Source organism: Macrotis lagotis, chromosome 4 (assembly GCF_037893015.1).
Source record: "Macrotis lagotis isolate mMagLag1 chromosome 4, bilby.v1.9.chrom.fasta, whole genome shotgun sequence".
NCBI lineage: Eukaryota > Metazoa > Chordata > Mammalia > Peramelemorphia > Peramelidae > Macrotis > Macrotis lagotis.
In genome coordinates this window covers 23222599-23239441 of record NC_133661.1, presented here as the reverse complement: position 1 = coordinate 23239441, position 16843 = coordinate 23222599, and the positions used below count along the sequence as shown (strand labels likewise).

General features: G+C 40.3%; 1 protein-coding gene across 2 annotated transcripts in view; it reads right to left on the bottom strand.

The window, feature by feature from the left end:
- Window positions 1–3395: 3395 nt before the first annotated feature.
- The window catches only part of ARID5B (AT-rich interaction domain 5B), a 206354-nt gene continuing 192906 nt past the window's right edge, over window positions 3396–16843 (bottom strand). Inside the window, exons 6-7 of one of the 2 annotated variants that reach the window (XM_074232335.1) lie at window positions 16345–16543; window positions 3396–12739 (exon numbers count right to left, since the gene is read on the bottom strand). In XM_074232335.1, the coding sequence (XP_074088436.1) occupies window positions 10589–12739; window positions 16345–16543 (2350 nt within the window). In that variant the 3' untranslated portion in view covers window positions 3396–10588. The remainder of the gene's footprint in view (window positions 12740–16344; window positions 16544–16843) is intronic. The other variant, XM_074232334.1, reaches the window with a different exon arrangement.

Below are 16843 nucleotides of genomic sequence, written 5' to 3'. Positions count from 1 at the left end.
CCTGTAAATGAATTCTTGATCCTGGAATTCCAAATCTGTAAAATGGAGATAATAATGCCACCTATATCCCAGGATTTTTGTGAAATCTAATAAAAATGATGATTGTAAAGATTAGTCTTCTTTTTCTTCCTCCTCCTCCTTCTCCTTTTGCTATTATTATTCAAGGACTCCCACAAACCACCTCCAACCACTTCAGCCTTATACTGTTATGCTCCTTCAGACATCTAATATTCCACCCAAACTGAACCACTCCCTATCCTCTATTCCTATCTTGATCTTTCCCACTGCCATGCCTTTGCTCAAATTGTCTGTCACGCTTCAAGTGAACTCCTTTCCCATCATTACTCATTGAGCAATATTTATAATGATAGTAACCATATGAATTGATAACAACTATCATGCCTACCCCTACTCATACTGTCCAAGCTACAAGGAACAGAATGTTTCCAAACTATAGAACTCTTGTGGAAGAGATGAACATCACATAGGGAGAGCAGGAATGAGCCCCATTATCCTTTCCCCTCATCGGATTTATGCCATGGATGCTTCCGATTAGGTTATTTATGATTATTTTAGGCAATGGGCTTAAGTGGCTTGCCCAAGGCCACACAGCTAGATCATTATCAAGTGTCTGAGGCCGGATTTGAACTCAGGTCCTCCTGACTCCAGGGCTGGTGCTCTATCCACTGCCACCTAGTTGCCCTTCCAATTAGCTTATAATATATATATATATATATACATATATATATATATATATATACACACACACACACACACACACACACACACACACAAATATCCTAATGCTTTTGATTTTAGTCAGAAAAAAATAGTATTTTTTAGCAACCTGTGCCATGACTCTAAGGAATATTAGGGAGACAGTGATTTGACTCAGAAAGTTTCTTTCTCCATGTTCCATTGAAGAAGATGGGAAGAATGAGATGAATTTCACAATGGACAATTATATATCTCTTGAAGGTTAACAAAATGGTGCTTAGCTCTTTGGAGTTGCACCACAGCTCCACACTTTGGCTAGGGAGACCTTCTGGACCTGTATTTCCATCGATATAGGAATTTCCCATGTGTGGAAACTTCCTCTATCCAAACAGTATCTGCTTTGAAATTTGTAATTTTCAAAAGATGCTTGGTGCATAGAGAGGTTAAGGTTAAGGTCACCCAGTCCATGACTAGCAGAGGCAAGATTTGAATCTGGTCTTTCCTGGCTTTGAGGCTAGCTCTCCATCCTCTTAGTCAGAGATGTCAATGCCTCCACTTTTTAGTTACTGAATCTCAAGGGGTGAATGACTTGACCAGGGTCACTCAGCAACTGAGTCTCTGAGGCAGAATTCAAAGTCAAGTGTTCCTGACTTCAGGTGCTAGGGCCTCTCCTCCACACTCCTGGTCCATGAAAATCCTTCCTTTCTTCAGTTTGGGGTGATTTCCTCTTGTGCAGCCTTTTCTTATCCTTCCAGGTGAGTGATCTTCCCATCTCAGATGGCTCATAGCAGGTCACCTGAATCTGTCTCAAGTTCTTTAGGGAACTTTCCCCACATGAGACAGTTTACTCTCATCCCTACTTTCCCTCGTTTCCCTCCTCCCCAGCTAGATTGTGAATCCTTAGAGAGCAAGGCCCATGTTAGTTCTTTCCCCTAAAGGATGCACACCATCTCACACATAAGAGGAGCTCAGAAAATGTCTGTTGAAGTAACTATGTTTCCCTCTAATCCCTCTCTCTCCCTCCCTTGTCTATTACTGTCAAGGGCTACACCTTGCCCCAGTCCCCCGCTTCACAATCTAAGAGTCATTCTCTCTTACCCGCTCCCCTAAATCCAAGCTGTTGTTATTGGATATGTCCAATTTCACCTTGGCACCATTTGTTCAGCATGTCCTCTTTTTTCCCTCTGATATGGCCCCCATCCTGGTGTTGACCCTCATCAGCTCATACTTGGGCTATCATTATAACTGCTGGTGGATCAGGCTGCCTCATCTTTCCTATCACCAATCCATCTTCTATTCAGCTACAGTGATTTTCTCAAAGCACTGATGTGAACATGTCACTTCCCTACTTAATCAACTCCAGTGGCTCCTTATCACCTTCAGGAACAAATTAAAAATACCCTCTTGGGCATTTAAAGCCCTCCCTACCCTAGCCCATTCTCACCTTTCCAAGCTTCATACTTTTCCAGAGATGTACCCTTTGATTTAGTGACACTGGCATTTTTGGATAGGGCAATTTTGGATAGGGCAATTTCTCTGTCTTCTTTCTCAGCTCTGCCTACTGGCTCCCCTGTTTTCCTTAAGTCCAAATTAAAATTCTACCTTCTACAGGAAGTCTTCTCCAACCCTTTTTAATTCTAGTGCCTCCTCTCTGTTAATTATTTCTATCAGTCCTCACTAGAGCTGGTTTGTAGATATTTAATATTTTAAAATAATTTTTAAAATGTTTTAAAAATCTAATGGAGATAGATGTTCAATATTATCTCCTCCATTAGTTTAAAAAAATTATTTTTTTGCAAAGTAATGGGGTCAAATGATTTGCTCAAGGTCACACAGCTAAGTAAGTATTAACTATCTGGGGCTGGATTTGAACTTATGTCCTCCCGACTCCAGGGTTGGTACTCTATCCACTGTGACACCTGGCTGCCCCTACTTCCTTTACATTATAAAATCCTTCAGGGTAGGGGCTGTTTTTTTTTTTCTTTTTTTCTATCTTAGCTCTTAGGGAAATGGCACTTATGGAGTATTTACTAATTAATTGATTGGTCAAAATGATTGATTCAGTTTGGAATCTTCCTTGGTACTACTGACTTCATATAAACAAATCACACAGATGGTATTCCTAGGTGAGAAATATCATGGACAGAAAATGACAGAATAAAGGCTTTACAACACTGACATTTCAATTTCACTAATTCTCACAAATGTGTCCACATTTAATAAGTCATCTAAGGTGTAGGGGACTGGGCAGCGCTAAAAAGACAGAAACAAGATCATCCCTCCTTTCAAGAAGCTGATTCTCAAACAATATGAAAGGCAGTTTTGGTGCTAGAAATGTCCACATTGTGAAAAATAAAATCTATTTTTTTAAAAAAGAGTAGCTTTCTTAGTGTTAAACTCTTAAAATTACTCACAAAAAGAAAAAAAATTGGTATAAAGTAGAAATCCAATTAAATCTGATTAAGTAACAATAATTATAATAATATAATAGGTATTTTAAAGTTTGGAAAGCATTTTATATTATATTACATGATTCTCACTATAATCTCTGAATATTTTACATATAATAAAATCATATATTATCTTGTTATATAGGAAATTGTGTTAAATATAAATAATACATGTTTTATATATATATTGTCATATAATAATATTTACAGATAAGAGTAATTGAGGCCAACATGATCTGCAAATACACCTCCATGACGGATGTTAATATCTTCATTTTCTCAAATAGTGAATCGACTTGTGTCTAATATCGCTGAGCAATTAGGTGTCCAACTTGGCTCTTCCTGGATTCAATCCTCGGGATTTATCAGCTTCACAATCTAGCTGCCTCATTAGGGTCATTATTTCATATTAAGGGTTTTAGAAAAGACCAGTCTTTTTTAAAAATAGGCTGACTCACATATAAATGATGGCGCATGGCTTGCCCAAAGTAAATTTAAAAAAATGCTTTGATGTTTCAATACTGCAATAGACGTTTGAACCCATCAATTTAGGCATTTCCTCCATGTTGACAAGCCTTGCGTGTCTACCTCATCCTGTGCCATTCTTACCCATATCCTTCTAAGAGGTCTCTGACGAGGGTCTACCCAAAGTGCTGGAGGCTTCCTAGCTACTCCAATGCATGATTTCATTGAAGTCCCATTTAAAAAAAATTATCCCGTACTATGTTCAGTTTTTAAAAAATTCCTGCTTTTCCTTCCTTTCCCTTAGTTTTCCTTCTTAAACCTTAATCCTAAATCCTCCTATACAAAATGACTAATATATAAACATGTAAATACAAATGAAAATGTACAACTTTTACTAGAATGTTTGCTGCTGCTGCTGGTGGGGTAGGAAAATGTGTAACTTCTAAATATGCAAGTGGATGAATGTTGAAAAATTTTCATAAAATATAATTGGAAAAATAAATTAAAATATCAAAAATGATCCCAGTCAAGACTTGTTAATTTGTAGATGAGTTGGAACACTTTCAGAAGGGCTAGTCTTTTTTTTTTTTAGGGGGGTTAAGTGGTATAGTGGAGATAAAAGATTGGGGTGAGAATCAGATGACCTGAGTTCAAATCCAGTCTCAGTCACTTACTGGTTGTGTGAACCTGGGCAAGTCACCTAACCCTACGTATTTCCTCCTATATAAAATGAACTGCAGAAAGACATGGCAAACCACTCCAGTATCTTTGCCAAGGAAACCCCAAATGGGATCAAAAAAAAAAAAAAAGAAATTCAGACACAACTGAAAAACGACTAAACAAGTGGTATAGTGGTTAGAATTCTGGGCATGTTGCTAGGCTGGAAGGCAATGTGATTCTAGGCAAGTCATCCAACCTCTTTCTGCTCCCAGTTTCTTCATCTGTAAAATGGAGACACTGGTTAACATCTTTCTTCAAGGATTATTGTGACAATCAAATAAAATTACATTCATAAAGTAACTTTGCAAACCTTAAACTACTCGATCAGCTACTTTAATTATTTTGAAATGAACAGAAGGGTTTTTATCGAACCCCCAAATTTATTAGACTGTCATGAACTCAATTGTTGAGTCCTCTTTCTAGTACTTCCTGCCTTCATTACATTTAGCTTCTTTTGATTCAGTCCCCAGGTGTTCTGGTCCTTTCTACAGTTAAAGCTGGGCCAAACCATTAGCAAACAGACCAGGCTCTCCAGTGAAGCCTAACCGCAAAGACAAATCATTTGTGATTCCTGTGTTGTTTGAATGCCAACCTTTTTCGGACATGAATCAACTTAGGATTCCCTTTCTCACACTGGCTACCCATGTGAACTTCAACCTATTCACAAGGGCTGGCTGTGGGTTCTCAAATAGCAACTTTTGGACTCACTTCATATTTTACTTTCTTCAAAGGGATCATTAACCATGAATTCCTACCCATTTGGGACTTATCTCTGGCCAAGCCAATTCTTGTTCCTTGAGGCAAGTATTCTAACTCTGGGTCTCAGTTTCTTTACTTGTCAGTTTGGACCAGCTGTACAGCTGTAAATCTGGTGAAATTTGGAAATGTTTTTCTTGCTATGTGTATGATCTTATAAATGCTAATTGTGTACTAAAATCTGGGTTGTTCTCTTTTTAAAAGCTTCAATCAACCACGATTTTTTGAATTGAGACAAGGTAAATGTTTATCTCTGAGGGTTCGGCCTCTCCTAAGAAGTATGGCAAGGGGCGACTAGGTGGCACAGTGGATAAAGCACCAGCCCTGGAGTCAGGAGTACCTGGGTTCAAATCTGGTCTCAGACACTTAATAATTACCTAGCTGTGTGGCCTTGGGCAAGCCACTTAACCCCATCTGTCTTGCAAAATCCTAAAAAAAAAATATGTATGGCAAGCCCTGAATTCAAATCCTACCTTAGCCTTACTGTGGAACTCCCAGGAAAATTTTTTAATCTGTTTGCCTCCGTTTCCTCACCTGTAAAATAACAGAGCACCTACCTCTAGGATTGTTTTAAGGCTAAAATGAGATGTTTGCAAAATGCTTTGCAAATCTTGAAGCAAACTAGGTAAATGTAAACTATTACCTGTTATACACAGAGCACAGGAAGATCTTGGGTAGATTTGCCCAGGAAATGCTATGGTGATGAATCTGCAGAGATTGACAACATGTACTGTGGAAGGGGTGGTAGAGATAGGAAGGAGGAGGTGTGCCTGATGGTGATGGTGATGGGATGTGGTTCTGAGGGGGACCTCCAGGAAACTGAAATCTCCAAAAAAAAAAGTTAAGTCTGCATGCAAACAACTTGAACATATATTCAGAGCAGCTTCCTGCCCATCACCCTTATCTATTCATTTGAGAAGGCCGTCATCAGGCTCCACCTGAGCCCCGGCATCTCTTCCGCAGGAAAGAAGAGGGCTATCCCAGAGCTAGTCATCAGGGAACACCCTCTTTCAAACTCTAAGCTCAGCAAAACAGAGAAAGTCTAGGGTTGTTCATCAAGAACATCTTCCAGTTCTGGTTTAGAGAGGCTCATTCAGGAGATCAATACTGACCCAAATCGTCTGGGGATATTTTTGAAAAGTGTGCCTTAGGAAAAGGCAATGAAGCCTAGTGGATGGATGGTCTGATCTGGATTCGGAGGATCTGGATTTGAAAGGTTTCTCCCTAGCTCTGGGACTTAAGTAACAACCTCAGGGCCTCAGTTTCTTCATCTGCAGAATTGAGGCACTGGAACTCCATTTCAAATCTAGTCCTTTCCAGTTCTATGACAATGCTCCTATTCCTCCTAGGGAAATAGCACCTTTTATTGGCTTAAAAGAAGGAAAGGCTGGGGGCAGAGACTTTCAACTTCTGGTGACTTCTCAACAGGAAAAGCAGGAGATAGAATTATTACTCAGGCACCAAAGGCAACAGATAGTAACATTTTTTATTAAATATGACAGTGGATCAAAAAGTACAAAATATCTCTTGCCTGCTATGTGATTGGGAAACTATTGGCACGTGATACAGTATCAAAAGCATTAATAAGTACAATTTGGAAAACATACAAAATCGAGTGTTTATAATTGGCTCAGCTTTATTTCTGGTAGTGTTCAAACGAATGCAGAGGCTACTCAATAACCTCCTCCATGGGAAAGTCTCTAATATCACTGGGCCATTTGACTATATACAAATAACCACCTTACAGAGCATAGAGGTTACATAACTCAAATCACCAAAAGTATACAATATTTACAACAAAGGAAAAGTTTAAAAAAGTATAAACAGCCAAGAGATTATGCTGCCTTTTCTTCAAACATATTTCAACCATAGGGAGACAAGCAGAATATCAAATACATTTACAGCCAACACTGGAGTTAAGTGCTTATGATGATCGTTTCAATGGTGTGGGTCTCGCCAGAGTGAAATCATTCCCATTCCTCATTAAGATCAGGACAATTGGAAAATTGGACCAGATGGGACTTGGCTGACCACCACAAAATGTGACCGTATGGAACAATCAGTGAAGAGAAAAATGAACTGCTCTCTTTGAAGGCACACTACAGAAAAGATTTTTGTGGGACCAACTCAAAACTTCCATGAGACACGGCAACATAGTAAGATACAGTACTTAAGAGCTCATGCACCAGTTCAGTAAATTGTAAAGTCAATATTGGGCTTGAACAAACCATTCTTTATGCTCTGATGAACACGAACTGAGAATCTCCGATAACTAACTAAATAAGACAGTCCTGTTGCAAATAGTCCACATTCTAATCATTTACTAGGAGGACACTGAATGCTGAAACTCAACTGGACTCTAGTTTTAAAATTGAGTTTGTTAAAGTCAAAATTATTGTTTTTTTGTTTTGTTTTCTTTTTTCTTTTTGGTGGTGGTGGGGGTTGTTATTTAAATCTTATAACCTCCAAAATATCCAATGAATCATGAACTTAGTGCATTTGGAATTGCAACATTTCTTGGAAGCTGTTCTCAGTAAATAGATTTATGACTCTGTTGCCCATTAGATTCCACAGTTTCCTTTACAAAACTACCAATAACAATGGTGTGGTTGCACAACAAAAGGCTTGCACAACCCCATTCAATAATAAGGCCCCTTGGACTCAAACAATACAAACAAAGCCCATGTAAGACTTAAAAAAAAAAGCCTTTCTCAGCCAATGAGGAATTCAATGGTCTTTTGGGAAAAGAATTCCAAAATTTTGGTTGAGATTAAATTAACAATAATGACAACAACAAATAATGTGTCGCTTCCAGAGGGAGTCCCACCATCTCTCTTAGTGGTCCTGAGGTTTCACCTAGCATTTGATCTCCCTCAGAGAGAAATAGTGAGCCTCTTCTTGCAACAAACAAGAAAAATGAATGCTGGCTTTTATTAACGTGATTTGAAAATGGCATGACCCAATTCCAACCTGATGGAACCAAAGTGAGATCAGTGCGTTGCAGAAAACAAATAGCCCCAGGTCCACAATTTATAGGGGATCCCCCCCCCAAAAAAGGGAAGCTCCCGTTCTTTTCAAACAAGCTCGTTGATTGTGGAATGGTCATGGGGCTGTTTTTCTTTCATATTCTCTGGTTCTGTCACGATTCATATCTAGTGCAACTTCCTTATGTGTCCCTGCTGGAAGGAAACCAGTTGGGATTGTGATGTTCTCTCTCTCTCTCTCTCTCTCTCTCTCTCTTTCTCTCTCTCGCTCTCTCAGTCTCTCTCACTCTCTTGTGCAACAGCAGGATAATATGCACTCACACATGTATAACCTAAAGTCTATTAGTTTATTTAATATTCTCTCATATATATGTATATATGGGCATATATACATATATACACACACACCCACACACGTGTTTGTTTGTTTTTCCCCACAGGAAGGTAAGTAATTGAAGCAAATGGAACTTTGAACACTGGATGACTACATTCTTCTGTTTTCACCTTTGGATATTAAGTATGTTACATTAGATATTTGGCTTTATGTTGTGGTGATGGTTCAATACAAATAAATGCATCGCATGCATGGCTTTGTTCTAGAGCCTTACCAGTTCTGAAAATTCTGCAGGCGAGTTGCTTATTTAGAAGTTGAAAATTGTCATCAATTTTCATACAACAAAACATCTCAGAGGAAAAAATGAAAAAAAAATTAAACATCCCAAACCTCAGTTAACTAGAGAACTAATGTCTAGGGGAAACCAGAAGGGAGGAGGGTGGTGGAGTGTTTTAACAAAATGATCATCTATGGGGAAAGGAGGAAGAACTCTTGGGGAAGGCTGAAAGGAAACCCACCATTTTCCTTGATTGACAAAACATTTTTTAAAACAGAATACTCTGTGGTTACATCTCAATAGCCCACGTAACACAGAGGCAAAACAAATCATTCACATCTTTCCATGGCTTGACCAGCGTGAGCATTTATTTCAGATGACAGAAGCAAACATCAAGCAAAATCTGTTGCCAGATTGGCCACTGGTGAAAACAACCACTACGACAACATTGCCTTTGCAACCAAAGATGAGTTTCTTTTTTATGAGCATAATTAAATACTCCAACTATAATCAATAGCCATGATGACATAGTGGCAGTGGGCTCTTCCTTGCATCTGTAAGAGGCCAACTGGACCAGGTCAATGATGACTCTAAAGACGGCTCAGCTGGGGCAAGGTGTCTGATGTCTAGGCATTCTCTTCTCTTAAGTTAGTCCCATCTGGCCTCCTCTCTCCACCACCACCACCCACCCTTTAGCCCTCCTTCCTCCAGCCCCTTAAAAGACTTCGACCCAACATCAGTGGAGATCATCTTGGCTCCTGTTTTAATTTCTGGAATTCCTAAAATATCTGTACAGCCCACAAATATGTCCTCTGGATTTGGTTGTTATTCTGTAGTTTGTTGCCAATGAAGTTTGTGTTTTTATGATTCCTCTGGTATGTAGGACAGTTTCACAGCCTAGATAAGGTAAGTACAATGCTGAACATTTTCACAGAACCCAACACTTCAAAGGCTGGGTACACAGTGGAGAAGCTCTTTCGGCCCTGCCGTGTAGGAGGAACAAAATCCTTAAGTTGTAGATTGAAAAATGAACTTGGTTCACACCATTGTGGAATCCACCGACTGTCTCTCTCTTTCTCTCCCTCTCTCTCTTTCCATTTGTTCCACTCGAATCGGTTGCTTCAATTTGTAAACAATAACTTTACCACCCAAAGCTGCTCCAAATGAGAAGATGTGGAAAAAAAAATATACACACATCGACAACTAGGACAGCCTTTAAAAAAACGAAACAAAAAAACAAAACAGGAAACAGAAACAAAAGACCTGCCAACAAAATGATACTGTTTAATTAAAAAAAAGGACAGAATAAACTGGGGAGGAAGGGGGAAATGGAACTACCTGTATATAAATTATGTGAACAAACAAATACAGGTACCTTTTAAGAAGCAAGTCTATACAGTCAATTGAACAGTGTTTACTTTTCCGGCTTAATAGTGTCAAAAGGAAAGATCGATTGCAGATTCACTATACATTGCATTGATTCAACCTTAAAAAGTCAAGCATCCCTTGATGGTATGGATTCACCAGTCTTCCTTTTCCCCTCCTCTGAGTTGCCACCTTTCTAGCTCAGGCCCAACAATCTGAGGGCAGATGAGGGTCTCTTTGAGCAATTTTTGGACGTTGTAAATCCCTTCACAAAACTCGTGTGCAAAGTGAAATGATTTGGAGGTTGGGGAGGTCATCAACAGGGCAAAGGGGTCTAGAATGACCTAGCCAAAGCAAAGCCTTACCCCCAATCAAAGAGACCTATCCATTCCATTCCCAGGGTGGATTCTGAGCCCTAGTTTAGAAGGAATAGACTTCTCCTTCTTCAAGATGTCATCATGGGGTAAGGAGTGAAGCTATGAGGTTGCCATTTTCACTTCAATGCTTTGGAAGGCTACGTTTACAGTTTTGTACTGGGGTGGACAGATGATAGCTGGGACGATGGGAAGGCCGCCTGAGGATTGATAGCAGCTAAAGGGTAGATGCCGTTGTGCAAAATCTCCCCGTAGGAACTTCCTACAGGTGTGGCCGCAGCTAAGTGTCTGTAGAGCTGCTGAGAATTTGCTGGGGATGTGAAGATGCCCCGTTGCATCACAAGAGAATGGAAAGCCAACGGTTGCATTAGTGGAGAGAGCACAGTTTGATTTTTCAAGTACTGCAAAGGATGAGAATATCCAGCGGGCACGCGGGAGTTGAGACCCGAACACAGGGTTCCTGGATACAACCCTGTGAAGATAGGAGAAGAGAGGGGAAGCTTGTGGCTCTCCAAGGTGCTGCTGGCTTGCCCGCCATGAGCCGGCTTAGTGCTTTCACCATCCTGCTCGGAGGCCTTGTCCTTGGCCGAGGTCTCCTTGGAGGAATCTAGGGGAGACACTGCACGGATTTTTTTCCCCGAAATCACGAGATCCAAATCCTCCAGGTTCCTCTTTAAAGGCCGAGCTGCGCCAATACTTTGGGGGCTTGTTTTGCGGTGTATCATTGGATGAACCATCCCCTCCATCTTCCTTAAATTTTCCAGTCTCACATGGTGAGGCTTTCCAGACCTAGGAAGCGATTCAATATATTTTTTGGGGGTCGACATGGTCATGGGTGACACTCGGCAGGCTTTGGGGTTACAGTCTCGATTTGTCTGGCTGCTCATTACCTGAAACTGTGAAATAGTTTTGCCTTCCTGCTGCCCCACTGAGGAATGAGCCAGGCCCAGGGCCTTTCCAGTCTGCTTATGCGTGCTCTTTGGAAGACTCAAATCTGTGGGTTGGTCATCTGAGGAGGCTTCCAAAGTGGTCTTTTTATCTTGCAGATGCAAAGACGTGTGATAATTTACACTGAGTTTTTCTTGGTGTTTATGTGAAGGGAAAGTTGAAATATTTTCTGATTCTCTATACATGTCTCGGGGGGGATATTTAGATGTCTGTTCATTATTAAGATGGTGTTCCGTGTGTCGGTAAAGGTTGTGTAGATGAGGAGATGAATAGAAATCTGCCAGAAAGCTGGGCATGTGGGAATGTTGGAGGGCCCTTTTCTCCACCAGTTTGTCTTTGCTCTCCTCTAGATCTGACTTCAGTACATATGACTCAGAGAGTGGATTAAGGTGATGTTTGGAGAAACTGCAGCGGTGAGGATCCGGCTTACTTAATTTGTCGTGCTTAAACACGTCATTAATTACTTTTCTCTCTTCAGAAGTCTTGCTTTTGAAACTCTGCACGTGCTGGATGACCGATGGCCGGCTGACCACCATGTGGTCTGCATTGGGACCGTGATGGGTCTGGGACAAACCCGAACACAGTTCATCTCTACTCGTCAGTTTTTTTTTGCTGATCAAAGGGGGAGGGGAGCCATAGGGATAGCTGCTGGACAAACTGGCCCCACTCACTTGGGACAGAAGTTTTTTCTTTGCCAGGGGTGACATGATGCCTGGATTACCCCGGGAGTAAAGCAAAGGGGTATAGTTAAATGCGGGGTCATCATGGGGAACTGTCAACTCTTTTTCTTTGAACATGTCAAATGACTGGACCACTAGGACTTTGGGGTTTTGTTTCAACGCATCATGGATGTCATCGTGGCCAAGTTGGTCCACTTTCACAGTGCAGTTGGCAATGTAATCGGCCATCACAGGCAGCTTGTCGTCTTCCATCTCGTTATGGCCTGCCAAAGGCAGCTGCATGGAGGAGAAACTACCAAATTGGGTCTCTTGAAGCTCATTTTCAGGACTTTCGGTAAAACTGCAAGTCTGGGGTTCTTGCTTCATGTCAATGAGGATATCTGGTGATGGGTGCAACTCTTTGCCAACCATTGAGATCTGGGCTGGCTCCTCCTCAGAGAGTACTGGAGGAAGGAAGGAAGATGGGGCTTCTTCCTCCTCTTTGGCCTTGGACTCTTCAGCTTTTTCCTTGCTTGAACCCTGGTCCTTCAAGTCTCCTTTATCTGGGTCTGCTCCAGACATGAGCACCTCTGCTGGGATTCCCTCCCTCTGTTTCTTCAATTCAACTGCGGTGAGGGGTGCGGTCAGACTTCTCTGATTTGGCATCTCCTTCTCTTGCTCCGATGAGACCTAATAAAATATTTCAATAGATAGTCAGAAGAAAGCAAAGAATGTTGACAGATTCTACTATGAAATACAATATTACACTCGGCAGCTTTCCTTAAAAACAGGCCTGTCAATCACCTCTGAGAGTTTTGAAAGGCTTTATTACTCCCCAATCACCGCTCTAAACAAAGAAATCTAAATTACAGAAACATTAAGGGAAATACGCATATCGACTCTGGCTTCTTATGAGACACCTATCAAAATAGCAAAGTCGTGTATACTGATGGTATACAATCATATCATCTCTTGATTCCAACATATAGTTTAATTCTGAGGTTGTCTTCTTGTCAAATCAGTCAATTATCCAAATGGGTTTTAAATTACATGTTGTAGTTTTATGACACCATTGAGAAAGATTAAAAAAAAAAATAGTTGCTCTCTTCCAGAAGGCAGGCAACCCCATTACAAGACCCACACAACAACAAAGTGCATTCTCACCTCTTGCTATTCCTCGAGATGGCCAGATTCACTCTAATTTCTGCAATTTGGTGAATTTAAAATTAGCGACTGCTTATGTGTTAATAATTTCTCCTTGGTGCCACACGATACACAAATAATGCTAAAATATTTAAAAATTATGCAGATGCCGCGGCAGCCTGCCTGCCAAGGAGAAAAGAAACTCCCAGGCTCCCTTTCAGCATTGTGGCAAGCTACATTTTTATTAAAGCTAAAAATGAAGTTGTCAACATTCAGGCAGTGTGCACCATTACAAATATAGCTTTTCTCTTCCCTGAAATAAGTTATCGTCAATGAGACAGCCCCTCTTTGTGTTGCACCATTGACAAAGCTTGTGGGTACAATCCATTCCATTCATTCCATTATGGAGCCAGATGAACTGTGACCTCCAAAGGTCATTCTAACTTTCCATCTGTGACCCCGGCTGACGGACAAACTCTTTCATAACAGCTGTCATCTCATCGTGACATGCCTTGGCGGACGATGGTCACAAAACCATGCTTTGTGTTGGTCTTTTGTGGTATCTGTCTCACCCTCTAACGTTGTTCTCCTCAGTTGTTAAGATTAAGAAGCATCAAGAAAGTGATTATCTAAATGTTGCAAGAAGGTATTTGGGGGAGACTCGGTGGTGGGGGTGGCAGAGAAAGCATTTCATTAATCATACCCACACCCATTTAAAAGAAGTTTCTCCACAAGACCCTGCTGTGCTTGGGGATGCACAATTTGTTAAGAGTCTGGTCATCCATCTCATCCTGGCACAAAGAGCTTTTTTTGGTTGTTCATAAGTCCAAATATCAACATGTCTTATGTGAAGGCAAATCTAAGAAACTTATAGCTGGCAACAACTTTAGAGATCATCTAATCCAATTCATTAATGACAGCCTGTATCCCCTTGGGCAAATCACTGGGCTTTGGTTTCCTTTTCTGTAAAATAAAAGGTGGGCTAGACTAGATAGTCTCTAAAGACTCCTCCCAGCCTGAAGTCCCATGATTTCTCATTTTACAGAGGATCAAACTGAGACTCACTTGCCCAAGGTAACAGGTTTTTTAATCTAGTGAGAGCAAGACGACTAATATCACGTTCTTCCAAATCCTCTGATGATCACACCAGAAGGTTTTTCCTCTATACAGATACTAGTCTCTTGAACTATGGCAAAAAAAGTCTGAGTCAAGAGGGGAAAAAAAGGTAATTCTCATTTAATATTTTGCTCTTTTATCTGCTGAAGCTGTAAGATAAAGGCTTAGTTGTTCCGGGAGTGGTAGAATCACATGATTATTTCTGGAGAAATTTATAATTGCTCCAAAGTCCAGGCGAGAGTAAGCTAAGACCTGCCCTGGTTAACTCTACGGCAGTTGAGCATACAATGGGAGAAGGGGGTATCCATATCTCTTAATTAACATAAGTCAATGAGATGCAATCGATGTATGATTAGATTATATGATAATCTGATTCTGTAATGGAAGTAATCAGCTTCTTTAAAAAGCCAAAGGTGGCCCAATAGGAAAAATGAAATCACCTGTCCAAAGTCTCATGGATGGGATGCGCCAAAGATGGAATTCAAGTCTAACTTCTGGGTTAGAGTTCTGAATATTGTCATCTTCAGGTATGGGCTTATACCAGGTAGACTTGGGCTTCCAAGTTACGATGACTATGTCAATGGGTTGGCTAAGGATGATGCCCACAGTTGACAGCCAAATAATATTTGGGGACAAAAAGCAGTGATGGGTTGGGTATTGACACCCAAACATAACAAAAAAAGACATTCAAAGGTCTGCTTTAGCCCCAATATCCAGGGTTTGATCTGTTGGATGTAGACAAAGTTTGTTTATACAGCAGACAATGTTCCTCATTGATCTGAGGCTTAAAAGAAGAGCTTAGAAGCTTCCATGATTTTGGCTACATATGCAGTCAATTCATAGGAAGTGTGTTTGTGTGTGTGTGAGCATGTATTTAAATTACTGAGGTTTAAAATGTTCATGAAATGAAAAAAAATTCTTTTCTCCTATCTATATAATCTATTTCTATAAGACTCAGACGAGTGGCTTCATTTTCAGTTAGGAAGGCTGTTTTTTTTTAAAATTGTGTACTCTTGAAGAAGCTACCATTTAATTAGAGTCTCTTCTGGGTTCATCATAGACCTGATTTTTAGGGACGTTTAATAGAACCACCAAAATTCCCCCTGGGGTTGAATCCTAAAACATGTTGCCTTTGAATGTGGCTTCTAAGTCATTGGTGGTGTTGTTGTTTTAATAGGGAGCAAGGTTTTAAAAATTTATTCATGTTATAACAGATCTCAAAACCAGTCTTTTTGTCTCGCTTCTGAAAGGGCTTCCATCAGAGCTGTGGTCTATGGGAGACTGGTGCTAGTTTAAAATGGTCAGAAACTACCTATTAACAAAAAAGATAATAATGGTTTCTGAAGAGCCATTTCAAAAGTAACCCAATAAATAATTCTTAGTGAAAATGGTCTCAAATAAGCTTTTCACACAGTGCATTTGACCATCATGGCCAGATTGATTACGCTGGGCAGGGAAAACTCAAAGTTGCTTAGGCACTGAAATATATCCATGATGAAGGCCTGACCTGTCTAGTTTCAAACCCTCAACTGATTTTTAAAATTCTTTTCAAATTCTCTGAATGCATGATGTGCCACTGGCCAGGATCCTATGCAGCTCCACCTCTGGGAGGTCTTTTCCTAAACCTCAGCAGAAGCCACACTGCCTCCAGATACCTGTTTTATTTCTTTTATTTTTAGTTATTTTTTGGGGGGGGCAAGGTAATGGGGTTAAGTGACTTGCCCAAAGTCACACAGCTAGGTAATTATTATGTGTCTGAGGCTGGATTTGAACTCAGGTCCTCTTGACTCCACCACCCAGTTGCCCTCAGACACTTGTCTTATTGCCCACCAGACACCCAAAAGAGGAATTCTGATGAATGCTGATTGAAGTTTGTTCCAATCAAAACACCCAGAAAGAAGACCTGGCAGAACTTTTCAGTCCTTGAGCAAATTAGAAGAGGAGATTTGGTCAAACATATAAATTCCACCCTTAAGAGTCAAAAGCAGACTATTTCTCATTGCTGTTTCAGCACAGGAACATGGTGGGTGACTAACCTCTGGTGTGTCCTGGGGTTTCGCAGCATTATCTTTTTCTTTTTTGTTCTTTGGGTTTTCACTTTTGATGCGTTTGGTTCCAGATAGTTTTGTTTTGCTTTCATTCTCCTGGGAACTGTTATCTTGTTTTCGAGGTTTTACAGGAGGCAGGGGCTTATCTTCCTCTCCTTTAATAAATCTTTCATATGGCAGTATTAATCTAAAGGATTAAAGAACAAATAATTGATCAGCCCTTACAATTTCAGTCAAGAACATCATATGGTGGCTCATTTCTTTCCTTTTTAATATTTGTAATTTATTTCCAAATCACAAAGGGTTAAGAAATAGGAAGCTCCTTGGAGATTATCTTCATTTTACAAATGAGAAAACTGAGGCTGAGAGGAAGCTTTCCTAAGGTCCTCTAGCAAGAGTCAAGACTAGAACCTCCGTCTCTACTTCAAGTCTAGTAATTTTTTTTTCATTAAAGATGCCATTGTCCCATTGGCATAAATAAAATTCT